This window comes from Neodiprion lecontei, chromosome 3 (genome assembly GCF_021901455.1).
Source record: "Neodiprion lecontei isolate iyNeoLeco1 chromosome 3, iyNeoLeco1.1, whole genome shotgun sequence".
NCBI lineage: Eukaryota > Metazoa > Arthropoda > Insecta > Hymenoptera > Diprionidae > Neodiprion > Neodiprion lecontei.
In genome coordinates, this window is record NC_060262.1 from 29,026,108 (window position 1) to 29,048,550 (window position 22,443).

Consider the following 22,443-nt stretch of genomic DNA (forward strand, 5'->3'; position numbering starts at 1 on the left):
TTTGGCAAACAGAAAAATTCGAAGAACGGTGTTTTGACATGATTTAACAATATTGTTATTCGCACGACCTGCCCACGAGTAAGACGGAGTACATGGGTGGAGGAAGAGCGAGTCAGCGAGACGAAAATGTTAGGTTGGCAGTGTATTCTCTTTATTTGGGGAGGGTTCCCTTGTGCGTAGTACAAAGTGTGAACCAAAACTGAGACTGAAATTGCCGCTGCCGCTGTTGGTCTCAGGCTTCTTACCCCTCTTCTTTCCCCCGGATGCTCGCCCATTGTCGGCGCATGCGCTCTGCTGTCCTCGGCGCATGCGCTTAGTTGTCTGTTCCCGCTACTATCCGATGTTTCCCAAGCGAGCCCACCTTTACAATCCACCTCATGCCATGGGGCTATGCCAATGCCTCTGCAACAGCCCGTTATCTTCCTCGTCTGCTTACGTGGCGTACGAGCCTTAAGTCACCCAATGTGACAGGCCAGTTGCTTGCCACCACTCTCCGCGGTTGACGCTCCCCTCAAGGGACCTTTGTATAAACAAAACTAGTTTTCTGACCAGTAAGTGATAATCAAAGAAGGCGTCTCCATATGGACGTAAACGACGACTAAATTCGTCCTCGAGCTGGTTTTGCCCGTAACAAATATGAACTATTGTTTGTATGCTTTTACCACAAAATTATCCAAAATATTAATATTGGAACGGCTGGGCGTGACTTCTAAAGAACTTCGATTTACTGGAATTTGGGATATTTTCGTAAAATTGGATACACATGGCAATTAATTCACCTATTGGACTCACACCCTTTTTTTTTACGTTATACCAACACGGCCGATGACAAATTGATACTTAGTATTTCTTCTCATAGATCGAAAATGTGAGAAAACAGATTTACGTACTACATAGATTACAGTATAACGCTTGGTGATACGCAAACTACATAAATTAACATTTCCCTGCAAGGTCGTCATGTTCTGCACTTCTATCTGCGGGGCGAAGAATTCAGTACATGACATTGGCACTAAAACTAATAAAAACAATTACCAGCTAGTTCAGCCGACACTCAGTCGAGCGACTTCTAAAATGTGATCACGCTCACGTCCTAATATTAAGATTTTGAATTATTTTTTTTCAATAAAAACGTACAAACAATAGTTTGCACCGTTGAATTATGCCACAAACACTGTTTTTCGAGTGTTCTTCTTGTTTGCCAAAAACCCTTCAACTCATATAATTTTCGATACTACGGGTTACTGATATTATCACGTATTTTGGAGACTATTTCCAACAATCTCTCGCCTAGATTTCTTGGTACCTTATTTATTTGAAAAAAGTCGCAATTGTGAAAACAATGAAGAGATGTTCAAAACATATTGAGCTTTCGCGAAGTTGATCTTCGAAATACTTAGTATTGTTAAAAAAATCAGTAACCTTTTCACATCGTTATTTCACAGAGCTGATTTGAGGCGGGTTAGCTCCCCTTAATATTGCACCCATTCTCCTTATGCCTGCACATAGTAATTGACTATGGTATTAATTTTATCATGCAATGCTAACAGTACTCACGCCATCCGCGTAAGAGAACAGCATCGAGTATTATACGTAAAATTTTCCGACTAACTCGCTGTGCACTGCTGGCAGTAACTGACGGAAACCGCTGGGCATCAGTCTTGCAGATTTGCGACAGAGAGCGCGCTGTAAGTTTGACTAATCGTTTCATTATTTTAATATTCTAAATACGTTTAAGCTTATTTCAGATCAAATTCAAAAATTTAACAAACATGTATTACTGATATGGTAATCCTTTTTTCAGACCCGAATTCAAAAACCTTGAATAAAATCGATGCTCACTATCATTGAAAACGATCGAGCCATACTTTCAATGCCACAAATAGACATCCCAGTGCACAGGTTGATATTACTCGATGGAACACTGACAATGATACCGAACGTTATATGTACGACATGTGGGTGATGGATCAATGAAAAATCAAGTGCGAATATGGATTATGTGATAATATTATCATTACCAGGTATTGAAACTAAATTCTGTACATTGCGTTCAAAGATAGGCATCAAATATTTATTCCTACATCTCTTTCACTTTCCCTGACGGGCAAGTCACAAAAGACTATTTTAAAACAGAGAATACGAATTCTGATTGGGAACCGCAGTTCAAACTAAATCTACTTTTTAGCAGCAAAGAAATTTTCCCAAAACTGCATTCGCTCTTCGTGAAAACCACTTTTAACCTGAATTCCAGGATCGCTGTCATTACCGATCTGAAGATATTTTTCGTCTGATGAGAATGGTTCCCAAATCGCGTTGTCATTGAGAGCTGCAGTAGTCGGCAACCTGAAAATGAGTTGCATCGTCAAATATAGTCGATACACAAGCGGTTGTGACGTGATGTCTTTTATCTATTCATAGCCTGATACTCACCCATTTGTAGCAAACGATGTCCATAGCTCCACCATAGCGTCGGCCACTTTCACATCAGTCTCAGTAAATTCAGAGCCTGGTGGCGCAAACATTTCCTTTGGTCCAGGAAGGAGGTAAATCAGCTCGTCTCCGTGCGCCGCGCCCCAATTCTCCGTGTTACCACCACTAAACTTATAGCTATAGCTGAAAGTGCCTCGGTAGTCAAAAGTGCAAAAGTATACGGGACTCTTGTAAGCAGGGTTGTTTGCACGTTGTCTGACCTCGATGTAATTGAAGTAGGTAAACATGTAATCGGTTATGATGTCAGTCAAATTGTGTAGTAGCTGAAAGCAACATCAAACATGCCATAATTGATGGAACTTGAACTTCTGTCGTCAGTTGTTCCAGTTCTCACCAATTTTCTGTCTGCAGTTAGATCGTTCAAGTAACGAGACTTAAGAGCGGCAGTTTGGGCATCGACATCGGCTGACCAAACGTCGTGTCTCAAGAAGCTGATTAGGTGAGAGTCAACGTTGTCTAAAAATTGCTGAAACAAGTCTGGCCTATTATAGTACACTGAAATAAAGAACAAGTGCAAGTTTTAGAAAAAATCATTCACCGAGAAAAAATAACTACCGATGAAGTTTCTTGAAATATGCAGAGTCTGGTATGTTACCTGACATCTGTGTGCGATATAGACACCTATAAGAATATTCGTTACTTCACGTCGATCCACCCATACTTGCCTGCAGTTACAACAATTCCTTCTTCTTTAGCTACAAGGGCCACCCACGGCAAATCGTGCTGTTTTCCATTGGCAATGATATTCCCTGGAGTATCCGTAAAAAGTGCACCTTCTACGTCAGGTTCGACTACAGGATACCAAACAATAAACCTGCTCGTCCTTTCATCCTTTAACAGCACGTCTGTTTCGTATAAGTATGACCCATTGAAAGTCCTCAGACAGTTAACAAGGGTGGTTGACGTGTTGGTTGGACAACCAAGATATTCGCCCAACTTCGTGGCTCGCGTGGCGGCCACCGTATACGGTTCAGGAACAGGAGGATAGAGTAGCGGTGTACTGTGTGTCATGAATTGGTGAAAGAGTCCTGAAAACAGTGTGCGGTTATTCGTCAAGTTGAAATGCCAAGTATTTAATATCTATTTAGTGAAAACTAATTCAATGCCATTATTGGTCTCTCGTACAATTAAAAGCATTAGCTTCGCTTATTAAGTTGGGTACATTTACCACCGAAAGATGATCACTAAATACTATAGGTGTATTTCAATTCAACTAAGCAACTCTGCTCACCTTTTGTTAAAGGAGATAAGGTTAAAAGGCCAACGCAGGCGGCGCCTGAACTTCCACCGAAGAGCGTTACTTTATTTGGATCACCACCGAAATACTTGATGTTTCGTTGAATCCATCTCAAAGCTTCAACTATATCTTTTAGTGAATTATTTCCCGGCGACACTTCGTCGCCGGTACTCAAAAATCCGAGTATTCCGAAACGATAGTTCGGAACTACGAGAACCACGTCCTTATTAAGAAGAAATTCTGGACTCCATCGGTCAGGAGTACTCGTTCCAAACCTGAATTGTCCACCATAGATGTACACCATCACTGGCAGTAACGTAGCGTTTTGGCTACTAGGAACCTATGCGGTAGATTGGTAAAAAATTAATTATTTGCTTTTTCATTTCAGAATCCATTAATGTGAGCCGACCGTAGATCGTGATTCTGAATAATCACCGTGCACCCATCTTATTCAATTCTTCATGTGATAAATTGAGAAGTGATAGCAAACCAAATAGATGCACCAACAATAAACTATAAACTATGTATCATAAAGAGATGAGACTTGTTTTTTGCACTTCATTCACTGATTTCTTCTATACGTATATCGCAATGTTGCAGGCTGACAGCATGAACATGCATTTCTGAACCCACGTCCAAACTTGAGTATATTGCGCGCAAAAATGCTCTAGTCTGTACGCAGCCTAAGGAGCTAGGAACAGCGAGGAGAAACCAAGATCGATGGACGAAAACTTCATGACTCCGATTTTGGGGGGTAATCTTGCACAACAGTTCGATTCATTGTGTGCAAAAAAGAAGATGATATAAGAGGTTTGAACTCCGTAGAAAATTTTCCAATGAGATTTTAAATTGTCAGTTTCTCTAGCGTTGTCCGAACCAAAATATTTTGAGTACGATAAAGAACTGTAGGTATGGTTGCACAAATTCAAATGATTAAGGATCTGTTTATTTCTCGTAATCAACCTTCACGATGTAATCACAGAGATTTCTTATCCAATCTAAAGAACTAAAAATATGCTGTATATTATACCCAGCTGTGTGACAATTAGTATATTGCGTTACTAGTGCGGAAAGTGGGCGATTTCTAATGAATAAGCGTGCGCTGTAATCACACGAATCAGATATCACCACTGATGTGTATGATATCGCCCATCCGCACGTCCGACACACGCCATAATATTCAAACATCTGTGAGCGAAAGTTTGATTTCTGAAGCAATGAAGGTGCCACTGAAATAAAACAAGTCTACCAACAAAAGGGTGGTGCACGAACCAAAACAAAGCCTGAACAATAAAATCAATTCTACATTGCCTCAATATATTTGGCAGTACTCGAATCCTATGTAAAATGAATAGAGCTAAACTTGTTCGCTGTTGAATCAGACGATAGCCTAAACTGATGTTTCGGTACTGAAATCAAGTGAATTTCAAAATGTCTGTACTTTCAATTGAAAATCCTTGAATCTCTTGGTACGGCTAGTACATTTTTCAAGATAAAAAATTTGAAACGCTGATGGTAAAACTATAACTTCTTCCAGGTATTAAAATATAGTCAACACGATTGCGATATACCTGCGGCGTATAGACATTGAGATAGAGGCAGTCCTCATCCCCTATGAGCTTTTCCTCGTTCTGAATACATGCGTTAGGCATGCGGCTGGCATCTAGAGTCCCATTCCAAGGACCCGCCGGTACGGCTTGTTTAAACCTGGATTGGAATAATTGGAGAAATTAATGTTTCCGTATTTATGTGACGATTAAACTCCCAATGACAGGTGATTTTTCGGCCAGCATGAGGCTAGACGATTCCGCCAATTCTTCGTCGTAGATTTAGAACATGTTATTCTCTGGAGTACATTCAATTATGTATTTTAGTGCCACGAGTTGTGGTCAATGCAAATCAACCCAAAGAAAATCCGTCGAGAGCTGATATTACCGATGGTTTAGCGGACTCTCAAAGCAATCGAGATGTGTAAAAGCAAAGTACGTAAATGTGGGCGAAACAATGTGATTTCAGTACATATACACGCCTCCTTGATTGTTTATTTGGTTAGACAACATCTTCTTACTAAGAGTAAAAAATCTTATCAATAAAGTGAGGTCTCTTCACTCTCCCGAGCTCATACCATGCATTTTGAACAAGAAAAAAATGCACGGTATGAGCTCGGGAGGGTGAGAAGTCCTCACTGCATTATCAACTCGTGTTGATGTATATTAACTACTTGTATCTTTGGATGATATAAACCAAAGTTTGCCCAATCAATTACATCATCATCATAAGTACCGGTATCAGTTTACTACGGATACCGTATATTACTACTGTAAGTAACAGCGTAGTTCCTAACGTGCCAGACTTCGGAAGGGGAGGACTTGAGTTCAAACTCCTAGCTTGGCGGTGAAGTCCTGAGCGATAGTTCGCAGAAATTGTAACGCAGGTAACGTCGTTCAGGCTCCGAATCGGCGAGTTGAGATTTTATCTCCGTCCGGGTGTCCGGGCAACGTTTTCTGCACCGCCTATGCAGCGATAAGTGACTTGTAACTCTGAATTACTCCTACAAACCTGAGATCTCCAATCGGTGGCTCGGCAAACGGAACTCCAATGAAGGCAGGGAATCTTCTGCCAAGGTGTGTGGCCATATTTATACCTCTGAGTCTTCCTTGAGGTATCGTCGTTTCCGGACGCATCCAATCCTCGCCAGCGGGAATCTCCCCATTTTTAATTGGAATAACACCAAATATTGTCAGAAAAGCAATTAGCAAAAGACCCACCAGCAGACACGCGGCTGCTATATAACAGCACGAGCGCGAGCCAATCGTACGTATAGCCATGGTTACTGTTTTTCACCAAGTGATGCTCGGGAAAGAGCCCAGCCCTAGATAGGAACCTCTTCTCAAAATACGTGCACGGAAATCACAGATATATTTATAAACAAATTTCATCATTAAGTAGTTTGATGAGATTGGATTTACATGTGAGATAACATAAAAATATGATAGCTGACCTACACTGGCTTGAAGGCTATTTCGCATGCGTGCAAAATCGAAAAAAGTCGCTCCCGTGTGGGTGCACGCATAGATCATTCAAATATTCGAATTACATACTTATTCTTTCACGTTATAGCACAACTACAAATACAAATTATCGCCAAGAAGAAAACCATATTACATCAAATCAAATAGGTTATATAATTCTGATCTAGTTATGAAATCAGTGAACTTGCTCGTTTTTAAGGCTGCTAAGTCTCGAATTACTTGGCCATGATCTAATACACGAGCTATATCATTCGCAATATCAACCGGTATAATTGCCATTCCATCTACTCATAACAAAAATTAATTAAAAATTACCATCTTGCTTGACCACTTTAATTTTGGTCGGGATATTCAAAGTTACAGCGATAGAATTTATGTAATCTTATCCATTATTTTCAAAAATGTCGCAACCACTATCAAAATATAATCATTTACGGTGCTCAGGGGGCAGGAAGAATTTTCAAGAAAGTGGAACGTTTTTTAGAGTTGGAACACCAATATAAAAAATCGCGGAGCAAATTAAAGAGGTTGCGGGTGAAACCATAATCGAATTAACCTAGAATGCCCCATGTAAATAGAAGCACTTCTCTGGAAGTGGAAGCATGAGGTGTATGTGTCCGAGTGGTGATTGCAATTCATTGAGAATAAGGGATGCTTCCGCACAAGAGCCACGAATAAAAATTATGTAAAAGAGTTATCTTTCGGTGAGCCGGTAAATGGGATCTTGTCGCTATAGTTTTGTACGGAATTGTAAGAGTTGTTTAAATAGTTGACGCGAAACTAATATAAAGGATAGGCACAGTTGGGCCATATTCGAAATTGTTTCATTTAAAATAGTCATTTAAAATGTAAACGGCATTTTGCATTTGACATTTTAAATGTTCTCAAAGTGACCATTTACATTTACCCATTTAAATTATATTTTTGAAAGTATTGTCCATTTTTTATTTTAAATGGATCTATTGAAGTATTTTATCCAGAAGTGACTGGATTGTTGATCGTTAACAATGAATGATTGAGAATGAATTTATAGGAAGAAATTATGACATATTTTAAAAACGATTCGTTAAATGTGGTTCAAGCGGTTTACGAAATGATCAAGTGAACGGAAAGGCCGATATAAAATGAAACTTGGATAAAACGTATAATAATTCACAATTATAGCACTAATGTTATCATAACGGAGAAGTTACAACGTTGTATAAGCAATATTTGTTTAACCCGGTCGAAGATTAGATTATCATGTTTACAAATCGTAGATAATACTATTAGAGTGAACACGAATGAGTATCAATTTAGCGTTGAAATTCAAAATAATTTATCCGCATACAGCATACATAAAAATGTATTTTACTTTTTATTTTATTTGGTGCTTTTACATCTGAATCTCACGTAAGTCCCTCGGAGCTATAGTTCAAAAAGTGGTTCTACACTCGAAGACTTCATTACATCACATGAATATAATTCTTTAATGCAAAGGTCTGCGAAAAACAATGTGGAGCTATATACGAATTTCACATGACAAATAAAGATTGCAAAATGAAAGCAAACGTTCGTTGGTACTTAGCTTTGGTAAACTGTAGCAAAATGTGGGACATTCGGATCGTTGGTTTGATTAGTGCCGGGAACCAGGCTTGACAACGTTGGCTAATGACTCGGTGTTCACAGTAAGTTTCTGACGGTTTAGAATTTTGTTCGATGTTCGAAATTATAGTCCAAACGTTTGTAGAATATTCTACATACCCATAAACATGTATAAATGTTCAGATATTGTACATGGTTGCCCCTCCAAGTGCTCTTATGCTTACGTGTGCCAAGCACGCGTGTAAGTTAGCTAAAGCTGGGACTGAAAAAACCTTAAATATCTAGAACTTGTCGCACAATTCTGTAAAAATCCAATCCGATTTTGCGTATTTTTGAATTCGACATATTACGATGCGAATCAAGTCCAGGAAGGAGATTGAAAGGTATGCATTATTGTATGACGTGACGGTCGGCGGTTGTCTTCGACGCGAAGTTTCCGAGCTCAGGATTTGTGTCCATGTTGCGTACCATGGAACGAGATAAATGATTCAGAGACTCGTATACCTGGTCTACTATGTGTTTCAGATGAATAATCACAATTTACATTTTCGAAGGTCGCTGACGTCCGTAATTATAGAATATTGATATCAAAACTTATCCAGCTGGTCAGCAGACCACCAACTTTCGGACGCACTGAAAAATCAAAGTTGTATTACAGAACATATAGTATCTGTTGGTCATTGAAGTGTAAAATACAGTTTACTTAAAAAGTTCGTATTTTTAGCGAGCTGCGTTGTGATACAAAATTCGTTCATAGATGAGAGAATGTACTGCATACGTTTATGCTTACATATTTCACAAATGCGTATATCTAGTTGACTGTCAAAATTTGACATTATTAATGTGGTTCAACAAAATTGAATTGAAGAATTCATTTCCACGGAGGCTTATTTTTCTGCTGATCCCCCTTTGCCGCCGGTTTTTCAGGAACAGAAACATATTCACTTTCTTCTTGAGTAAAGACCTAAAAGTAAACCAGATTTTAAAATGCTATACTTTCAGCTTTTCATGGTTGAATCATGGAATTCAAGTGATTTGAAATGTCATCTTGAATAGTAGCTCCGGTCCAAGTATTGCGTAGAAAGTAATTTTCATTCCGTTCGCAAGATATCAATTAAATGGTTCAATGTACAGGATGCAACCCGTAATGATGCCTGATTGGGCTTGTGGCTAGGTAGAAAACTACTTTGACACAATGTTGTTTTAGTTGGCCGCGCACGTTACTGGAAAAATATTTGCTTTTCGCATCTTCGCATTGTTTTTCACGTATAGATCATGGATTCGGAATTGCTCCTCACGTATTGCATATCCTGGCAATATTATCTTGCAAATTCGTTATTTTAACAACAAATGTGAAATTCGCAGAATGTTTTCATTGGCGCGAATAACTTGCCTCGGAACTTGGTTGCCAAACCACACTGCTATCTTCACTGAGAAAACTCTGTTCTTTCTTCGTGTAATGCTTTCTAGGGACTTCTCTGCAAATCGGAGTTGGACTTTGGCGTGACTCAGAACACGGTGCTTGCACAAAGTTTGACTTTGGCTGTTGCATATCCAATATCTGTGGAAATATTGCAACGGCATAATTATGCACCATGCAAGATCATTTGTATGAATAAGATCCGAAGATCCATTGCTTTAAAATTAATTGCCGCATACCATTTTGATATATCTACGAAGATCATCTTTTGGCTGATCTCTGCGGCTTGTTAATGGAGTATTATCAGTTAAAGTGTTTGATTTCGCGTATCCATCTCTTTCTTCAGTTAAACGGGCAGAAAGGAAGCCCCGCCCATCAATCACGGGCATGGAATGTGACTCCAGTCGCATAGGCTCCATAATACTGCTCCCGATATTCGGGCTGGATTCTGACTTCATTGGATGTTTATTTTCAAAAAACTTTTCAGCATGAATACGTTGTATGGGAGTTAGATTATCCATATTACCACCTGAAAATGATCCGTTTCGTACCCTCTTATAGTATAAATGAAACATTTTTTAAAGCAGCAATTTCAATCTATGCAAATGTGGCTATGGTAATAAAAGAATTTGAAAATGTTCTGTACAATTTTTCCACAATGTAATGAGTATGAACGCTAAAAATATACCTGATATAATTTGCAGTGCTTGCTGCCATTGCCTTTGCATGACTGAGTGCAATTGCTCGGCAAGTTGAGTCTTGTTGGCGTGTTGAGAATTCAACTTAGTATTCAGCATTGAAACCTGTTGCATAGCCTGGGCCAATTGAATTTCATACAGCCGTTTTTCTTCTTTATGCTTTTCCTCCAATAAATTTATCTCTAGCTGATGTCTGAAAATTTTTAATTCGTGTTACTTCTAAATTCTATCAACTGATACAAGATTCGATTTTGTTTGTGAATTCTTCACGTAGCCCAGACATATACCTACTTATCAAGAACAGTTTTGATCTTCCTAGCTGCACATTCAGCGATTGCACGCTGCCTACTTTCCAACTCAGAGTGAAACGCAGATTCGGCTGCATCAAGTTGTGATTGAAATTCTTGGAGCTTAGCTTTCACTACTTCGTCGACTTGTTTCTGGTAAACCTCTCGCAATTCTATTCTTATTCTTTCTTGTTGAGCAGCTATAGACTTTGCTTCCGCGTTAGCTGCTTTCTGGAATGTAATGAAATCATTGTTCATTAATTAAGTCATGTAAGGCAATTATTTGGCTGAAATGGAATGAACTAGATATAAAAAAAAACTTATGAAGACAAAGGATTCCAAATCATAAATTTCAGCATAAATACCTCTGCCATTTTTGCTTCATCTATGGCTGTAAGAAGGGTAGACTTATTTTGTTCCAAAATATGATTTCTATTCGTTTCTTCTTTCAATTTTAGCTGAAGATTTTCCTTTTCTTGCCGAAGAACGATCAGCTCCGCTTCACAGGCGTCGAGAGCTTTATGAATTACACCCATTTCTTCTCTTACTTCACCGCCTCGAAGTCTCTCTTTATTCACTTCTTGCTGAGTATTTTTCAGTGCCACTCCAAGTTGTTGGTTGTGATCTAGTACTTTGTTGTATTCATCTTTTAGTTGACTGTACCTATTCTCAACTTCTTGTACCAAAGATTTATAATTTTCTAGCTCATCTGCATGACTCTTTAATAAATCTAATTTTTCTTTAGTCAAGGTATCACTTTTTTCTTTATAACCACCAGCTAGATCCAGTGCTTTCGATAATTCCCCTTCGTACCGTTTGATCTGGGATTGAAGTTCAGTACATTCCGTTCGATGTTTATCTTTTACGTTTTTCAGGGTTAAATGTAAGTCACTTGATTCCGCTTCCAATACTTGCCACCTCAATTTCAACTTGGTCCAAGCATTTTGAAGTCTTGTTATAACAACGTTTTTTTCATTATCTACCCTCACCGCTACTGCTACTTTTTCTTGTTGTTCAAGCAGTCTTTTTTGAAGTTCTTGAATCAAGTGCTCGCAATGCTGTAAACATAAAAAAAATTTACATTAGTTCTTCTAATGAAATTGAACTGGTTTTGATTGAACTTATCCATTTGATAACTGAAAAGCATTATACATCTCTTCTAAATTTTTCTTCTTCCAATTTGATCCGAAGCATATCCTCTTGAGATTTACTTGGATCTGATTCCCAAAAGTCAGAGAGTGTTAACAGCCGGTGTGATTTTCTGAAGAAAGAGAGCCAAGTAAGTACTAACTTGATAGATATTCTATATACATTGGAGTCAATCGTTATAAACAAAGTATTGCTGAACAAGAAATACCTTGAGAATTCTGTATTTGTAGCTGCATCATTACCCATCTTGTGCGTTGCGTCAACATTTTGGAAAACATGGATGTCCTCATTCGTGCAGTTCAATAAATTACCAGTGCTATAAGAATTTCTATGAGATTGTGCAAACTGCCTTTGACCAGACTCTACATGTGTGGAATGTACAGGCGTGTAAGCTTTCGAAGTATCACTATGCAAATTCGAAGCAGCAGTATTTGAATTCGTACGATCATTTGATGCGTGCAAATGTGCATTGTCACTATTGACGGCTATTGTAGGTTGATCTGACCCAATGATTTTTTTATTTACATCAATATTTGCATTTGACAAAGAATTTGACCGCGCATAAGTTTGTTTTTCCAAATCCTCGGACATAGCCATACTATCCTTATGATTATTATTAGCTTGTTCAACCTTTTGTGGCACTGTTGGGCAACAGTTGTAACGCCAAGTTTTGAAATCAGCTATCATCTTGTCGGTCGCATCGAAATGTAGGGAATCCTCATCGAAAGCCATGCAGATGTTTGTCACGGCTGTTGGAAGATTTTGGTGAGGATCACTTAATTTAGTACATTGAGAGTTAGAGTCCAAGCGACAAGCTGGGGATGCACTATTGAATCCTTGGTCCCAATTCACTTCTTTAAACCTAACATCATTTTCGCTGATAGAATTCGGGTGGCACACGTCTCCCTGACGAAGCTGATACGAACTTCTGTTACTAATCCGTTTAGCAAGTTCAGCTTCCGTTGCTTCCATTTCATGGAGAAGCTCATCAACTTCAGAAAGTTCCATCTCTTTAACAGATCGTTGATGGAGCCGTTTTCCAATCGGTTTTAGACTCGCGTTAGCTACAGGAAGTGAAAAGGAAATGCGTTCAACAGATTTGCTGTTGCGATTACATTGGTTGATGGCTTCGTTACATTTGGGACTCGTCGTAGTGTGCGTTTCCCTGTGTTGGGATGGGACAAATGAATTCGGGATCCCAGTGGTTTTTACATCAGAACTGGAGCTGTGTTGAATGATGGATGGCTCGGAGAACGATGTTAAGTTGTTGTGTTTGTTCCGAGGGATGAGGTTAGTACTATGAGACTCCAAAGCATTAGTTGCGTTGCTGCTATTCATAGCATCAAACTGGACAGACGTCATATCGCAGCAGAAATGATTAGTATAATTTGTCGAATGATGATGAAGATGATGATGATGGCTACTGGGAGTGGTCGGAACGGAAGAAACTTGACGGAGCTTAGTTGGGGTGTTTTGTAAGCTTGAAATCTGACTTACTGAACCTGACTTATTTCTGAGCGATAGCTTGTTCTGTTTAGAAGGCGACGAGTAGCTGCCAGCCTTGAATTGAGCTTCGCTAGAACAATTTAAAAACGAGGCATCCAAACTCGTGTCCTTCGATTCAATCAGAGATATCCTATTTTCAAGAGACTGAACCTGTTCGAACAACTCTGTAACCACACCGGTGGCACCCACTCCGAGGCCGTAACCCAACTGTTGTCTGCCGAACTCTGAATCTTCGGAGTCCGACGATGGAACCAGAAATAAATCCGGAGGTATCAGCAGAAGGACGTCTGTGTCGTCAGATTCACTCATCATCCGTCTATTATCTCGCTTACCATTATCATTGACTGTTTATTTCTTTCGCTATTTTATAGGTTAAGATTCGGTTCTCTTTACCTCACAAATTAGTCGGATATATCTGAACAACCTATATCTCATAATGCTACATGGCTATTCTCAATGTTATAACAAGGCTTAATCGGACTGCGGCATCTTGCTTGCACCTTTAACACCGCTGTAATCACTTGTTTGCCAATAGTGGTTGAGGTTATTGTACTCGTAAACACAACTGTCAAACGACCCTAATCCCGCAACACGTTCGGTCGTTACCGCCGTGGTCACTAAACGGCACAGCTAAACGGGTTTTGCTTAAGCTGGATTTCCACGGGCAGCAAAATGCTGCCGTAGTACTTTGCTGCCCAGTTCTTGACCCGGCTTTACTGGCATTCCTATTGGTCAAGAACCCTGCAGCAAAATACCACGGAGCATTTTCCCGCTCGTAAATATCCAGCCTTACCGACCTTGTCGCGGCAAGCAGTAGCGACATCACTCGGCGAAATGCTACACCAAGAATTTTCCGGTAACGAAGGCAGTTTGAAAACTGCTTCACCTTGCACTTTGGAACGCCTTTCGTTTTCAAATCTTTGATTTTCCAGGTAACCGCCTGACCATTTCCGGAAATTCTTTCGAACAATCGCTTGATAACTATACGATTTTCCGTGTCCTCGTGGTCGGAGCATATTTTTGTAGAATCAATCTACTTCACCGCATTTGGATAACTCGCACAACATTCCTGTATCACTAATTCATTTCAAGTATCGAGTATTTATTATCACGTATGATCACACCTCAAATATATTATAAATATAAGTATACGGTATTGAAAACTATAATAAACCGTTCCATCGTTTCTTTTGACCACGAATGTAATTCGTTAGACGTTTTATGATATGTATGGAATGTAATATGATCATATGATGCGGCATTCGCGGAGACAGGCTCGATACGAATCTTTATACTGTATTCGTCACTATCTCAACACTTGGGGCGAGTCCGATGTGTTAACCCTCCTGCAGATGATCGAGTTATGTAGTGTATAGTCGATGTAAAGCGTCTGTTCAAAATCATTTCCTAGGTGGCTCACCTGTCAGGGTGTCAACTATTATTTGACTGTTCGACGGCGACATATGGTCGACGGAAAAAATTTCGAGATAGAATTGTCGGGAATTCGCGAAAAAAGGTCAGATGTTCGATGATATATTTAAGTCGTCGTCGAGTCCACCATAATATCTGCGAATGTCCTCTAAAATGTCGAATAGAATTTAGATCGGATAGACTAGACGGCAAAAAGACAGCGTACCTATACAATCACTGTCGTAAGGCAGCTCGAAAGGCTCGTAAAAATTGGATTTTGGTCAACGCATAGACGACAAAGGCGCATTCACTTCTTTGAAGTTAGTTCTTCGCTAGTGCAATGATTTCGTGCCACCTTAAAGTTACGTACTGACTCGACCAGCTGATGATGTTCCACTGGGTGGTCACAACGCTTATCGACATATTCGAAACTCGAATAGATTCGTGTTTCAACTTGCATTACGTACGGGGATCGGTAAGCTGAATGTGCATTGGTTTCCCAACCCTATAATGTATCATTATGCCGATCCAACCGTAAGTTATTGGAATCCAAAGTGCTGGAGTGAATGTACAAACCGCTTGGCCCTGGTTGCCAGGCATTAATGAACGATATAAGCCGTGAATTCACTCGATAGCACTTTGGAACTCAATAACATGACCGTACGTCTCTGTACGTAGGTTGAATTCAGGATCGTCATAACGGCACATGAACAGCTACCCAAAACTCGCTTCTACATACGCGTATACACGGACATGATCCTCCAACTTTTTCCAGCAACTCTATAACTTGAAAAGCAGACTGACTATACCGACGTAATTTGCAGATATCGTCACAGAAACGCGTAGATTTGTAATTGAGACTTGTACGGTGGTACTTGGAGAAAATCAATTAGCTTTTCCCCTCTCATCAATTCTCATATACCTAGGACAGGTACACATTCTTGAATGGGTCCATTAATAATGATTATAGAATAATTCAAGGTAAACTATAATTCTCTCGGCAAGCCGTGTACCGAGCGTAGGTTAGCTCCGACCATCCAACCTAGTCGTAGGACGATTTGGCAGATTTAAGCTCCCTGGAGGTTGACCGTCAGCTGTGCCCGTAAGTGCATTAGAATCAACGTTATTACATGTAATAAGCAGGTATTCATCGTTGGTGATTTGGTTTTACGCGTGCGGACCCGCAATCATGTAAATTCGTAAGCAATTGAATTTGTCGACGAGATGGAGGAGGACGACTGAACGTGTTCCCATTTGTACGTTGGAAAATAGACGTCCAGCTTTGCGAATTCGACAATTTGATTTCGGAACGATGTTCCCGACGATACCGGTGACACGAATCTTGTTTTCACAACCGGAACGCGAAGCGCAGGGGTTGAGGCGATAGGTTCCGCAGCTTGCACCGCTACTTCTCAATTTCTCTAGGGATTCCGCAAATAGAGGTACGTGAGCCACGTGCATATTGCGATATTTATTTGCTTACCTTTTTCTCCGTAGGTACACACAGGCGCACATCCATTCGTGACAATTTAGATCTATGCTGTACGCGCGTACCTTGAGATTACAGTAAAATTGTACGTTCACGCTGCACGTGTTTGGGCGTATATGATATGTGTAGAACGTACGTACGTAGGGTAGGTGTGTCGGTTGAGAGAAGGGGGCACGATATTCTGCATGAATAAAAACGTAACACTCAAAGGGCAGGAATTTAGTCGAGGGACAGTGAAGTACAATAAATGTATGGCCTTGTACTTTCAAGACTCGGCATCGAACGCCAGCCGCGAGGCAATATTGCTCTTCCTCTCTTTTTATGTTTCCTTCCGTTATTTTCACCGCTTCAAAGTTTTGAAAACATATACGAGTTTGAAGATATACTTTTCTTCGGTCACGACTTCTCTACGTGTAACCTAGTTTGGAAACTTTTTCATCGCCAGTTTACAATATCCTAATTATTGGATACTATCATTGTTGGCGGTTCATAAATATAACATAGATTTCCCATATTTCTTATCGAATACACGTTTCTACGACAACATAGACAGAGCGAATTTCTGTGAACTCTCAAGGGCCAAAGTTGATACTCAAGGCAAATTATTGATTGTAAAAGTCCGCAAGTAATAAAAGAATCATATTATATTCCAAGTATTACATATAGACGGAATCTAAAAGTGGTTAAAGAATTGTCTCGATGATGTATTTACCTTACTCGTTGACGTATTTCAAAACTATACTCTTCAATATCGGATATTCAGAGCTGCGTCGAGTTGTCTGTCATCCGTGGATAAGTCGATGCGGACAGAATCAATCCGCAATCAATGACCAAGGAAGATGGCAATACGTGGAAACCAAGAAGTGGGCGCCGATGTGGATTGTCTTGGGGTAGTAAAAGTTTATACGAGTAACAGTTTATAGCTTCTCGAGTACATACGACTGGGCAGAGCAGTATAAGGACGAGATTATGGGAGTAATAGTAAATAAAGTAGTAGGAAACTATATAGAAGATAAGACTAAAGGTCTACATTTTCTCCTCCTTTTACACAGATCTTATTCTTCCTTCTGTTTATTCTTCTCTGCTGCGAGGATGACTCCGGTTTTTACTGTAATCCTATTCTCGGTTGAATTACGCTCTTTCAAGCCGTATACGCCGTGCTTTTTATTCCTTAGAACACATTCTTGATGGTTACTTAAAACTGGTCGTTACGCCAGACACGGACTATACAGGTATACACTACGCGAGGTGAGCTTTCTATGAGGAAGTAACCACTTCTGAAACTGACCATTCGTACCCCGTGAGTTTATTCTTAACACGGTAACAAAATTTGGCAAGATCTCGATCGTGATTCTTCGTTCAATTACCGTCAACGGTTCGCAGTATCGTGTTCCATTAATGATACATTTCAACAATTCACTATTGGTCATTGTCTGTGAATTGGATTAAGAATGAAAAATTTCCAACGTTTATTTCAGCCGGTTATACGTAATAATTTCTCAGTGTATCTATAAAGTTGGCGTCATTTCGATTATGAATTTATGAATATCGCAAGCGCATATGCGAGGTTCTGTTGATTCCTGACAAACGTTTGCATCGCATCGAGTATCGAATTACTGTCGAAATCAAGAGTTATTGTTCGAATGCCGAATGTGATGAATTATTGTGCCAACCAATTGCACGCGGGTTAGGTACTCAAGCGATTGGTTCTGACGTTATCGCCGCTGTGACAACTTAGTGTCGCTGGCATGGGCGCGTGGTAATTTTCTTTCGAGTTCCTTCGATAAAACGTTACTGGCATCTTTTTAAGTGTCGTAGCTGGGTATAGTGCCGGGGCTTGAGCTATTTATCTTGGCGGTCCAGTATGTGGCCGGGCTAGCTGGTGAGCATGGCGAATCACTTGGTTTACTTTATGTGTTGCAAATAGCTTTTTTACGGCCAAGTACCCGTTTTCCGCAGCATGAGCGCTCGTTAGCTCCCTTGCACGTGTGAAATTAATCCCATAACTCCGCGCGGTAAGAAATATACGGTAGACTAATACGCATCGCGCACACATTCCGATTGCCCCATAATCGGCGTGAATTTTATCTTATACACAACAAAACACGATCGCACTCATTTTTTCATCACAAGTTTAAGTATATTACAGTTATACATGGTATATGTGTATAAACTATTCCTCAAAGGGAGTTTTTATTTCAATGAATTTAGCAACACCGCGTGTCTGCAAATGGGATATATTACGAAATGCAAGCCGATAACGTTAAATCAAAGCGGAGCGTAGCATTTGAATACATACAAATTGCATAATCGCAGAGCGATTTGCGGCGATGAAAAAGGTACTGTGTGATGAATTATAGGTATAATACTGTGAAATCGCCAGTATTGAAAATGATGCAATATTATCAACATGCCGAGATAGATCGCATATTCACGTGCTCGATATGTTTGGATATTTTAATGGAGCAGTTGTCATACCGGTAATTAAACTTTTACAATGCTGACGGACATGCCGGTTCGTGTATATTGATAGGGGCGGTGCCCGAGGCAACTCGTCGGTGGTTTAACCTCGTATCTGGTCCAGCGGATATAGCGACATTAGCAGTGCTTACTCTTGTATCGATTATATATCCGCCCGGGAGTTATGAGCTGTAGGCTATTAACGTCGTTAGACCCCCGGATCTAATTATTTCACCTCTGATCTTCCCGTAGAACTGCAGTACTTACCATGTTCAGCTTTTACGGTAATTGAGTGAAAATGAAAAAATGCAGTAAACCAACGGACGTTTAGAAAATTTTGAATATCCGATCTCACATTGTAAACAGCACACGTGTATGTATTGTACTCGGGAATGATTTAACCAGCGCGAAGTAAAAAGAAAACTGCAATGCCGAAGGTAAACTGCTCGACGTTTTATTATCTCGAAACGCTTTGCTGGCTGGATTTTCGAATGACTTTTATCGGTTCGATACGATTTCCCTTCTTTCCGACGAGAATTCACCGTCAAGAAAGTGAATATAACAAAGCTTACCGTGTATTTACCTCTTATTCCTCGCGATTCGATGTCTCACAATGATCAATGTCATAGGCAACTGAGTTTCTATACCGGTCCAGTCAAGCGTACTTGCGCCGATCAAAGATACATGCTACTAAAATAAAAATAAAGATCTCGCAGAAGACGCGTTTATATACCAACTCACGTATGAGGCAATAATACGTAGTGGCGCATATTGAAAATCTTTAATCGCCAACTATGAAATTCAAACCTTAAACTATCATCCGCTTCGTCAAAACGCTTCAGTTGTACGAATGTATTTGTTGCGAGTGACTTTGAGGAACTTTACATAATTATAAGATATAAAAACACATCGTATTCATTGTTAATTCTTCGCCTTGAATATCCGTGACAAATATACATTCTCCGCACACTGAATAAAAGAGCAGATTTTACTCAACACTGCAGGCAAAGAGGTACACGTCAGGTTCTTAGGTGAAATATACTTCGTAAAATGTATAATTTACCCTAGAAACAGTGAAAACGAATTTGGGTAGAGTAAGATCTGCTATATTTATCGTAAAAAATATAGTTGACATGGGTATTTCTTACCCAAAACCTTGATGCGTCTCTCCTTTCCTGCAATTTTCAGTAAAATCTGCTCATTTTCTTCTCTCCGCGTGAACAAGGAATTTCAAATTGATCGAATAAACCGTCGACCCGAACGTAAATTACCATGTCACGCGTAAAGAAACTCTACCGCCTCCGGACGCTAATTTGCAGTTTTTTTTTTTTTTTCAAATTTTAACCGAGCTAGTTCGTTTGCGCACGGAGTTCCTTACATAGAATTTACAGTTCAAGCAACGTATCCTCCAGTCATGTAAAATTCAGGGCGCGTAATCGTAGTTCGTACAACATCCAGACCATCCAAGCGAATCGGCACGTGTCTGCGTGCGAGGCGAGGCAAAGCACCCCAAGAAACACGATGGTGGGCCTACATTAAGGTATGTGCCCAACGTTGGTCACGCGTGCCAGTGTATCTTGTTGGTTAATTATTTTTTCACCGGGCTAGAAAGCGATTTGCCAACTGCGGTTGTTTCTGTAATTAAACTCCGAATATGGGATCGTCTCTCGTCTCTCGGCTTCGTAGAGAAACGAAGGCCTTCGGCCCGAAGGGTTTCCCCGAGATTCGACACAGCTATACGTACATGCTGGAAGACACGCCTGCAAACGAGTTGTTTTCCTTTTGTTAACGGCGATGGTTTCATTCGGCCGAAACAGGGTTTCGTGTGTTTTGTAATCTAATACAGCTGCGGCAGTAAGAAGAGCAACTTTGCACTAAATATACAGGCATGCACATTATGTATTATATACATAGGTATAAAGCAGTCGCTCGAGTGTTGCTGCCAACTTTCTTGTTGAGGGTACTCAGCTCTAATCGATGGAAAGCGATAGAGTTAGTGTCGTTAGTGCCTGGCGCGTTTCACTCGGATCTAGAGCGCGCTGCTCCGTGCGGTGGCAAGTTAACATACACATAAAGGTACCTACCTACCCACCTGCCAACGACACCGTGGCATTAAGTATTTATCGTGTCAGCGTCACCTCATAAAAAAGCCAAATAAAGAGAAAAGGTTGCTGGATTGGCGGAAGAGCTTATCTCTCCCCTCGGCCGTTGCGAACTGCTCTTTAACGCGGTCCTTTCCTCCCTCGGCGAACCAGTCTTATTTCAGTTTGGTCCTTTAAAACGTCAGGGATCAACGGCGCTGGACCCTTTTAGATCTTGCTCACGTGCGGTTCCCTTAAATTTACGTATTCGCCGTTCGGGGGTCCGAAGCAATATAATGGAAGGACGGCCAACTGCTCGAGGCTAGCGAGATATTCCCCGTTCTCCTCCCCTCGGACCTCTCATTTCCTCACTTACTTCTCTTTCTCTATGTATACACACGTATACATATGTCCTTGTACATGATCCATACATACGTACGTACGTATGTATACATGTACATAGAGTTATATATATGTATGTATGTGTCCGGGATATACGGGCTCGCCGGGATATAAAGGGGAACCATTGGGACCGAGTGTACGCTTTGATGTCTCGACGATCGACGCTGGGTATCCAAGGATACCTACATAGTTTCGACGGATCGACCCTCCAGATATTTTCAAATATATCCATCTTCCGAATTCGTGAGCCCTGTTGGCCGACGTTGGAGCTCCGCGGCTACTCGATCATTTGATTGATAATTCATCACCCTCCTAATAAGAAGGGGATGCGGTGCCGTAAGCACCAGAGGCTGCAAGAAAAGCACGATCATTGTTATTGCGTATAAATATTCATGAGTCCTTTTTTCATTCCATCGTTATCTACACGTATATACTACGTATATATATAGTGATACGGGAGAAGATATATGGGTGCAGGGAGTGATTTTATACTCCTGAAAAGCTGAAACACGTGCGACGCGGAGGAATGAAAAGAGACATTTTTTCAAAACTCGTCGTCACGGTAGCAGCGTTGTAAATACAGATTTCTTAACTCGATGAAAAAATCAGCCTACGGTATACGACAATCATTCGCGACCCCGAATCGAAGGAAGGTTTCATTTCGCCACCGAGCTGTTAAAAAGCGGGTTCGCGATGCGAAGTATAATCTTGATAGGGTGCACGGCTGCTCACTTTCGGCCCTTCGTCATCTCCCAGCCCCTACTTCCTGCCCGTTTGCCGCCTTTGCGCCGAAGAGAGAGCACTTGTATCGATTATCGAGTAGAGAATTGAAAGTGCACGCTCGGCTGGATTCGGATTTCGAATGCTGTTGTTCCTCCGAAGAAAAGGAAGGAGATGGGGGTGGCGGTGGGGGCGGGGGTGAGGGGCGGGGGACGAATGCAGGGCACACAAGGAGACGGCAAGGTCCGAAAGTTTTTCCAAAACTTTTCTCGCCCCGCTTTGTCGGCCGGGGTGCGCCAAAAATTCTCGTACTTGGAGAGCGAGAAACAAAGCTCTATGTAACTACTACCAGCCCGCCTTCGTTCTTTCGCCCCCCTCGCCGGGCTTGAGTATAAGCTTTTGTTTGGATGATTCGGAGCCGGTGTAGTTGGGCTTGCCCAAGTCGAGAGAAGAAATACATTCGCGTGGTTGGGCG

The 22,443-nt window shown here is 40.7% G+C and overlaps 2 protein-coding genes and 1 long non-coding RNA gene across 5 annotated transcripts in view; 1 reads left to right on the forward strand and 2 right to left on the reverse strand.

Moving 5' to 3' along the window:
- The first annotated feature begins 457 nt into the window (after positions 1–457).
- Positions 458–4,303, forward strand: LOC124293689. The gene is made up of 3 exons (XR_006903565.1): positions 458–1,688; positions 1,805–2,024; positions 4,119–4,303. It is a non-coding gene; the product is annotated as an uncharacterized LOC124293689 (long non-coding RNA).
- On the reverse strand, positions 2,053–6,694 carry LOC107217777 (esterase E4-like). The gene is made up of 7 exons (XM_046735649.1): positions 6,290–6,694; positions 5,302–5,437; positions 3,725–4,070; positions 3,159–3,521; positions 2,828–2,988; positions 2,434–2,756; positions 2,053–2,346 (listed from the first exon to the last, which is right to left on the reverse strand). The coding sequence occupies exons 1-7, from the start codon at positions 6,556–6,558 to the stop codon at positions 2,178–2,180; spliced, it is 1,767 nt and encodes a 588-aa protein (XP_046591605.1). The 5' UTR covers positions 6,559–6,694; the 3' UTR covers positions 2,053–2,177.
- Positions 6,695–8,143: 1,449 nt separating this feature from the next.
- The window catches only part of LOC107217778 (cytadherence high molecular weight protein 2), a 77,824-nt gene continuing 63,524 nt past the window's right edge, over positions 8,144–22,443 (reverse strand). The window contains exons 6-14 of one of the 3 annotated variants that reach the window (XR_006903564.1): positions 12,109–12,964; positions 11,904–12,012; positions 11,117–11,809; positions 10,756–10,982; positions 10,455–10,657; positions 10,006–10,295; positions 9,740–9,907; positions 9,137–9,310; positions 8,144–8,979 (exon numbers count right to left, since the gene is read on the reverse strand). Coding sequence is in view for 2 of the 3 variants with exons in the window: in XM_046735647.1 (XP_046591603.1) it covers positions 9,218–9,310; positions 9,740–9,907; positions 10,006–10,295; positions 10,455–10,657; positions 10,756–10,982; positions 11,117–11,809; positions 11,904–12,012; positions 12,109–12,964; positions 13,037–13,718 (3,321 nt within the window). In the remaining variant the exon portion in view is untranslated. Of the gene's footprint in view, positions 8,980–9,044; positions 9,311–9,739; positions 9,908–10,005; positions 10,296–10,454; positions 10,658–10,755; positions 10,983–11,116; positions 11,810–11,903; positions 12,013–12,108; positions 12,965–13,036; positions 15,254–22,443 lie in introns of those variants that run through there. The other 2 variants (XM_046735647.1, XM_046735646.1) reach the window with 2 other exon arrangements.